This window comes from Hippocampus comes, unplaced genomic scaffold (assembly GCF_001891065.2).
Source record: "Hippocampus comes isolate QL1 unplaced genomic scaffold, H_comes_QL1_v1.1 scaffold299, whole genome shotgun sequence".
In the NCBI taxonomy this organism is placed as follows: Eukaryota; Metazoa; Chordata; class Actinopteri; order Syngnathiformes; family Syngnathidae; genus Hippocampus; species Hippocampus comes.
This window is the reverse complement of record NW_017805694.1, coordinates 689457-697973: the sequence shown is the minus strand read 5'-3', so window position 1 is coordinate 697973 and position 8517 is coordinate 689457. Positions and strand designations below refer to the sequence as shown.

Below are 8517 nucleotides of genomic sequence, written 5' to 3'. Positions count from 1 at the left end.
TTTTTTCCTTCACCATAGATGAACACGCCGGGGATTCTTAAGACGCCTCCTGCTCGGTTTCGCCCCATCAAAGTTGAGATAATAATTACCGTATTTTCCGCACTATAAGGCGCAGCGAAAAGTCTTCCATTTTCTTCAAAGCTGCCAGCGCGCCTTAAAATGCGCTGCGCCTTGTGTACGGTCATCACGGTTATCTGTCGACCCCAAGATGGCTCCTTGCTGGAGACATGCTTACAGTGTTCGAACTTGCTGTTGGTTCAGTGAACGGCGTCGCTGCTTTGTTAAATAAGTTTTTGTTGCAGCACCGAAGAATGTTGTTGTTGTTTTTTTTTTTTTTTTTTTTTTAACGCACACTTTATTCGTGGTTTTCACAGTCTCAACAAATACCGTTACGTCTGTCCGTCCGTCTCCGTGCCTTCTCTTCTTCCGCTTGACTCGAGAGGCGTTCATGACCGCCTCAGAAAAACGTAAATGAACGATTCCTTCAATGAAACTACGAAAATCGAAAAGAATGCATCAAAACAGAAAATCAAGCGAGGGAGGAAATCACAAAATAAATTCTATCGCACGCTCAAGGAAATGCCATGGGGCGGCTATGGAATTTATTTTGTGATTTCCTCACTTGATTGTTTGTTTTGAGGCTTTTTCAATTTTCGTAGTTTCGTTGAAGTAATCGTGAATATACGTTTCTCCGAGGCGCTCATGAACGCCTCGAGTCGAACGGAAGGAGCGGAGCTCCATCTAGTGGATGCATTGTAGATTGCGCTTAAAAACCCAGTGCGTCCAATATACTGTATGACAAAATAGGCCGTTCTTTGAAGGTGCGCCTCATAATCCAGTGCGCCTTTTAGTGCGGAAAATACGGTAGGTCGATGAGAATTTGCCCCTTTTGACGAGCACGAAACACAAATCCATATGACAAAAAATATATATATATATATATATATCCCTCCATCGCTCTTCTGTCATTCTTTGTGTGAAACGTGTGCACTCGCGTCCGACAATGAGGCGCTCTCAAGTCACTGTCATCCCAAGGGAAGAAGCTTTTTCAGGGTAGACTGCCGGTAATGCTCAAAAACCAACGGCCAACGCGAACCCTTTGCCTGTTCGTGACCGAAAGGGCGGCCCCGATTTCATCTCACAACGGGTCCTCTTTCTCGCCTCAGTCTGGACACCATCCTGAACCAGGTGGCGGTCCAGAGGAAGCGTCCCTTTGTGGAGCGCGTTCTGAGCTATTGGGTCCTCAAGAGGCAGTCCAGGAACAACGTGCCGCTCATCCGCCGCCTGCAGGCCAACCCGTCCCAAGCGCCCAAGTCTGCGTCGGCGGTGAGCGGGGCGTCGAGATTTGAGGCCGGCGCGGGAACCCGGCCGTCCGTTTCAGTGGTCATCACGCGGGCTGGGGTCTTCCTTCAGGTTGCCGCGGAAACCAACCAAGCGCTGAAGGAGCAGCTGAAGGAGTGGCACCGACTCAGACACGACCTGGAGCGAGCGCGACTCCTCTTGGAGCTCATCAGGAAGAGGGAGAAGCTCAAGAGGGAGGAGGTATCTCCAGCCACTTCACGTCGGCTTTTGTTTTCCGGGGCTTGTACAGTTTTTTGTTTTTTACTTTATATCAAAGTTAAAAACACACACATTGAAAACATTTTACGCAGGTGAGAAGGATCTTCGCTCTCTTGATTGATTCTCGAATTGACTGCCGGTTCCAACCATACCATTGTCGCCATCTTATCAGGACTGCACTTTGCGCGTGTTTGTTTGTTTGTTTGTTGTAGGTGGTAGATTTTCACCTCTCGTCGGGGTTTAAGAGACCGCCATGCCGGAAAGCCAGTTCTTCTCACGCGCGCTTGTGTTTGGTTACCAGATGAAGCTGCAGCAGTCGGCGCTGGAGGTCCAGCTGACGCCCTTCAACATCCTGCTCAGGGCCGTGCTCAGCCAGCTGCAGCAGAAGGACCAGTACAACGTCTTTGCTCAGCCCGTCAGCACCAAGGAGGTCAGCGCCGACGCATGCTATCGCAAATTTGCCCTGTGACAAATCGAATGGCGACGTAGCTCATGAATTGTAACTGTTAGATATGATATTTTTTTAAACCTCTTTTGGGAGATTGTCTCCCCACCAATTCCCTGAAACAAATTGTTGCATAATTTCTCCCCCGCAGGTCCCGGACTACCTGGACCACATCGAGCGGCCCATGGACTTCTCCACCATGAGGACGCGCATCGACGGCCACGCCTACCGCAGCCTGGACCAGTTTGAGGCCGACTTTGACCTGATCATCGCCAACTGCATGAAATACAACGCCAAGGAGACCTTTTTCTACAAGGTGGCCCAGAGGATGCAGGACCACGGCGGCGCCATCCTGCGCCGCGCCCGCAAGGAGGCCGACCGGATCGGCTTCGACTTCCCCAGCGGACTGCTGCTGCCCGCGGCGCCCAAAGCGGAGGCGCCGCCGTCCTTCGCCTGGGAGGACGGTAAGTCGCTTCTCGTCTCCATCCCGGACACAAATGTCCCCGAAGATCCGCCACAAAATTTCTCCATAAGACAACGGTACTTGAAGGGTAGTACGGTGTAAGACCAAAGTTCTTCGATGTGCCGCCGTGTATAAGATGAAGACGACACGTTTCGTTTGATAGCCCTTCATCACCAAAAAGTCTCAAAAACCAAGCCAAACCGAAGGTGGCAGGGTGGGGGAAGCGGCAGTAATACAGGCCAAAATCCAGGTGGCGGGGGTTGATGTGGTGCGAGCGTCGAGCATGTAGAAAGAATTCGTAATTGGAAATGGAAACCTTTTTTTCCATTTCTACAGGCTCAAGAACCTGCTGACTTTGGTTTTTGGACCTGTCAGTAATCAAAAGCCAAGCATGAATAAAAACCGAATACAAAGAACGTTTCGATGAGATTACGGAGCCGAGACGACAAAAATCCCTCGATTCCTTGCAATCGTATGTTGAGCGACGCTGCCCTTAAACCGTCGGGACTATTTGCTCATGGCAGTCGTTCACAAAGAGGTGAACCTCGCCCCGCCTGGCCAATTGACACCCGATCGCGGCAATGTTACAAGACACGATCGCTCGAAGCGGTCGCGCTGACGGCCGCGCGTTTGCCGTTGCACAGTGGACCGCCTGCTGAGCCCCTCCTACCGCCGCCTCACGCCGCCCGAGGATCAGCTGAAGGAGCTCCTGGAGAAGCTGGACCTGAGCGCGGCCATGAAGAACAGCCCGTCTCGCAGCAAGAGGCTCAAGCTGCTCAAGAAGACCATCACGGAGGTCCGCAGCGAGATGAGCCTCAAGAAGTCGCTACCGGCCACCGAGCGGCCGCCGCACGGACCTCCGCAGTCACCCGGCGCCGCTCCCGAGTCGAACGCCTCCGCTCCGCCGACGCTCAAGGCGCCGCTACCGTCGGCGCCGTCGGAAGCGCCGCCGACGCCCCCCGACCTGGGCCCGCCCCACCTGAAGCCGGCGGAGCCCGTCCCCGCGGCGCCGGGGGTTTTGACCTGCACCTCAGCTACCTCAGCGCGCGCCCCCAAGCTCAACGGGCACCTCCCCGACGGCGACCCAGCCGAGCGACGGAACAGCCTCCTCTTCCGCAAGTCCAAGAGCGTCAGTCCGCAGAAGCTGCCCAGAGACCGCGAGGCGCCCGCCGCCCTCTCGCCATCGCCGCCGCTGGGCGCAAAGACCTTCCTGTCGGTGGTCATCCCTCGACTGGAGTCGCTGCTGCTGCCCAAGAAGCGGCCGCGGAGCAGCAGCGTCGACGGCGAGCACGACGAGTCGCCGCCCGTCAAGCGTCTGGGCGCAGGTACAAAAAAAAGGAAACGGACGACTTTTTATGACCAAAGTATTGAAATATTTCAGAGAATGTGAAATATTCCCCCGATCATCTTGAGCGTATTTTTTTTTCCATCTTCTTCTTGTCAAATCATGCCTGTACAAGCAGAATCGACCAAATGGATGAGCTGCCATCTTAAAAACGGGAGTCTTTGCTTTCCGAACGTGCTCTCCTCCGAATCGCCGCAGCGTTCACAAGCCGCTTTGTCTCGGCAGGGGTCGCCAACGGTTTCGTGCCGGGGCGAGGGGAGGACGACGCCCCGCCGCCTCGATTGCTGGAGCCTCGACGCCGCTGCGCCTCCGAGTCCAGCATCTCCTCCGGCGCCAGCGTCTTCTCCGGTGCCAGGTTGGCCGTCCTCTTTCGTCCTTGTCGTGGCCAAGTAGCGCCTTTGCACTGCATGCTGCACGCCAGCGGCACATAATCCTCCAAATGCGCACGCCCTATCGGATACGCCGCGGCGGCGCGCCGGCTTGACATCATCAAAACGCACGCTGGCTGATGTGCACGCACCTGCTGGAAAGTGAATGTATCGAGAATGAAAAGTGCCATGATGACTGTGTTGATACTTCTCAAGATGTGCGTTGGAGTTTTTCATGTTTTTGTTTTCTCCTTTTCAGTACCGCAACGATCACCAAAAGCAGCAACGGGCAACCGGCGGCCGCTCGACGCAACACGGCGGACGACCAAAGCGGTCCTCCGTCTTGCGCCGAGAATGGAGAGTTCGGCCACGCCCTCAAGGTCTCGTCAGGTGATTGCTCGACTCGTTCCTCCGCTTCCCGGTCCGGATGAAAACACGCGCTTGTCGGCTCTCGGCTACGTTTTGCCCGCCAAGCAAAAGCATCAGTCCCGAATTCCTCGTCGAACGACGCGACTTTTTGGTCGCTCGCGCTGTCAGACTACAAGACAAATCTTCCGTGTCTTGGACCGGGCGACATGTCGCGCTACACGTCCGTCACCGAGCGGAGCCCGCCTGATCGGCGCCTGCTTCCGTCGAGATTCATTTCCATCGGCGCGGGGCTGGCAGGGGGGTCGGGACGAGCAGCTGGCAAAGTCCTGGCCACGGTGGCATGATGTGCAAGCGCATTGTGTCTATGCTCAGAAAAGGCAAAAACAAAAATGAGAATGAGAGAGAGAGAACGGATCCGTTCCTGGATGGTGGAACGAGGGCGGTATGGACTGTCGGTTCTCCAAAAGGAGCTTAAGGTGACGATTTTGTTGCCCGACACACATTTGCTCATAAGCTTTGCAGTTAGCCAACGTCACATGAGTTGAAATGGGCGCATCTGCACACCGCGTGCTGATGGTGAACGCCGCCTCCGGTCTTCCTAGCGGTCAATGCCAAAGGACGACGTAGGACGTGTCACGCTGTGCGCCAAAACAAAGAACAATTCTGGCGCGCCACAAATTGGTCGTCGTGGTCGTGAGAAGTCACCACCAAACCGTCGAGTGCGTCACACGACGAGACACTGCCGGGCCACACTTGCGTAGTCTGACGTCGGCCTTTTTATTATTTTTTTTTTTTATTTATTTTTTTTTTTGACGCGTTGTATCGGTCATGAAGTTGAGATGCACGGGCGTCATCGTAATTGTTTTGGCTTTGTATTTTTTGAGGGGAGTACTCAACTCAAGTGTATTTCCAGCGCACTTGAAAAGTAGACAAAGTGCTGCACGTGGAGCCAAAATAATTCCTACAACAACAAAACAATCAATGAATAACGAAGAGAGGAGACCACGTAAAAAACAGTCCATCTCAAAGCCAAGTCTCCTGCTGGGTCAAAAGCCAAAGAATCAAAATGAGTTTGAAGACGAGTTTGAACGATGGCCAGCGAAGGGGGAGGGCGCGGCAATGGAAAAGCCTCCGCCTCCCGTGGGAGTCTCCGCTTAATTCTCGCTACCTCTAATAATGTCGGGTCCGCAGACCTGAGAGAGGTAAGGTTGGGGTGACGGCATTTACCGCTTGGAAATCAAATCAGAGCATCTTCAAAAGAAAAATTTAAAATGTACAGGGAGCCAGTGAAGCGCTGCCAGAGTCGAAGTGATGCGCTCCCTCTTACCAGTAGCAGTCAAGAGGCGAGCTGCAGCATTCTGGACCAACTGGAGACACTGAATGGAGGATCGTCTGACTCCAAAGTCAAGTGCGTTCCTGTAATCCGGCTCAGATGTGACAAAGGCACGAATGACTCTTTCAAAATGCTCATCGGAGAAAAGAGAAGCTTCACATTGTACACTTGAATCGTGTACAGCGCATGCCGGCCCACTCGTCAAACTTGCCGCAGTGGACACGCGCGCGCGCACTGCCGGTCGTCGTCGTTGGTTTTTGATGCCATCATCCGGCGTGCGCATCATTTGACTGAGAATGGCCCGCGCGTGTGTGCGTGCCTGTTGTGTATCGGCTCGTAATCGACTTGTGTTGTTCCTGTAGAGGCGTGGAAGCCCTCGGCCGCCTTCCCCTTTGTTGCGGAGCCTCTTAAGCTAGTTTGGGCTAAATGTAGTGGATATCCCTCCTATCCCGCGCTGGTGAGTGACTTGCCAAGCCACCCGCCTTGTCTCATTACCCATCAGCCCCCCCTCGCCCGATCCCCACCCTCCGTCCCATCGTGCGTGCTTGTGATTGGTCGCTCGTGGGGGGCGGGAAGGGGGGGGGGGACGCTCGGCTCGCACGCCGTATTTGCATGCTTGTGACTCCGGATGTGGACGGCCGGCCTCCTTTGTCGGACGAGAACGCGCTCACCTTTCGGCGTGTTCTTTGCCGTAGATCATGGAGCCGCCGGCGCCGAGGACGACGAGGCGGCCGGCGCGGCGCCAGCGCAACGGGGCGGCGACACTGGGGGCGGAGCTTCCCCGACCCCCGCGGGACGTGCTGCGAGCCGGCGAGCAGATGCAGTTCAGGTCCGCAGAGAAACTCTTCCTCGTCCACTTCTTCGACAGCAAGCGCAGCTGGTGAGGCGCGAAAAGCCCGACAGACACTCGCATCATTGCACGACCCTTTTCCAAACCCCCCGCCCCGTTTTTTTGGATTTGTCCTGACTAGAGATGCAACGCTTAGTTGACGGCTAATGGGAATTGATCCGTAGCTGGCAGCGGTAACTACCTCCCCCCCCCCTGTCCCTTCCAGGCAATGGCTTCCTAGATCCAAGATGTCTCCGTTCGGCGTGGATCACAGTCTGGACCGCATCAAGCTGCTGGAGTCTCGCCGTTCGCGTCTGCAGAAGTCTGTGCAGCGAGCCTTCGAGCGGGCCATGAAGCACCTCGGCGACGAAGGCGGGGGCGGGAGGGCCCCGGCCTCGCAACGTTGACGACCGCTGTCACACATTCCCCCACCCCCGCTGCCGCTTTTGGTGTGTTTCGGCTCCCGCCGACGCCCGCTCACGCACAAACGACTGATGCGCCGAAGCTCGCGGCGGCCGTCTTGTTTTGTTCCGAGACCTATGCAAACGCCGACACTTTGGTGACGGGAGAAAGACGATCCAACGGACGAATGTGCCCATGAAACCGACCGCCTCACATGTGCTGCAACTATCTTAACTGCCACGAAGACTGCGAGCGTGTTGTGTGAGAATGGGAATGTCAGCGCGTCTGGGCTTGTGGACGTCTGTACACGAGTTTGTTTTTCTGCATGTTGAAAGATTGTGTGTGTGTGTGTGTGTGTGTGTGTGTGTGTGTGTCAGCTCCTACCACTCGAGGTCCTGACTTGACACTAATTTATTCAATGAGTCCTCCTGTCATCGGACATTTTGTACGACAACTACGGCCACTGCCATCATGTGGTGCTATTTCATTCATACTGTATCTTTGTTTTTGTTGTTGTTTTTTTTTTGTTTTTTTTTTACTTTTTTAAGTTATTGACTTCTCAAGCTACAACTTCTTGGCATTAATTTTGTTTTTTTATAAAGTATGTTTTTACACAACTACTTGTTTGTACATATTTATGTATAAGCTACAGACATGCTCATTGTTTGAAGTGGCGCAAAACCAACCAAAAAAAAAAGCCACACCACAACTTACCCAAGTTTTGAGTTTTTTTTTTTTTTTTAATGTTTTGTTTTACTCCATTTTTTATGTTTTGTTTTACTCGAGTGTTTGGTTTATGTTTGGGCGTGTGCGTGCGTGCGTGCGTGCGTGCGTGTGTGTGTGTGTGTGTGTGCTTGTTCCAACGAGGAGGGAGCAGAATGTGCCTGTGTTTATTTATTGTAAAGCAGATCATATATAAATGTAAATGTATATGAATGCCTTTATAGATTATAGTGAGACGATAGTGGGGGGGCCACATTTCATGCTGGGTGCAAACAACGTTGTGTGAGAGCTTTTGTTTTGACAGGGTAGAACGCTGGCAGGGTCGACTTCCCGTGTGTGTGTGTGTGTGTGTGTGTGTGTAAGTATATAAATTCTTTTGGTACTTTAGCTCTGGGAATTAAACATTGTAGCCAACGGGAGTGGAAAAGCAGCCAACACGTTGGCTTTGTTTTTTAATACTAAAACACTGAAAAATTAAAATTTTATTGAATCACTGATTGTCTCTATGAAAATTATATTATGTGTGAAGTCTGCATTATACACTTGACAGTGGACTCCATTAGTTTTAACTGCAATGTATTTTAATGGTGGGCGACTTGACAAAACTTTTTTTTTTTTTATTATTGTACTTTCATTCAATGAACGCATTTGGTTTGGACCAGCGGGGCGCGGTGATATAC

The 8517-nt window shown here is 52.9% G+C and overlaps 1 protein-coding gene across 1 annotated transcript; it reads left to right on the top strand.

Moving 5' to 3' along the window:
- Nucleotides 1-1116: 1116 nt before the first annotated feature.
- On the top strand, nucleotides 1117-7735 carry LOC109522937 (bromodomain-containing protein 1-like; the record flags this gene model as incomplete). The annotated part of the gene is made up of 10 exons (XM_019881763.1): nucleotides 1117-1326; nucleotides 1414-1542; nucleotides 1862-1990; nucleotides 2157-2469; nucleotides 3113-3793; nucleotides 4039-4168; nucleotides 4441-4571; nucleotides 6246-6340; nucleotides 6579-6763; nucleotides 6939-7735. Coding segments are annotated over 10 exons (2184 nt in total), but the record flags the coding sequence as incomplete, so codon positions are not given.
- Nucleotides 7736-8517: the final 782 nt, after the last annotated feature.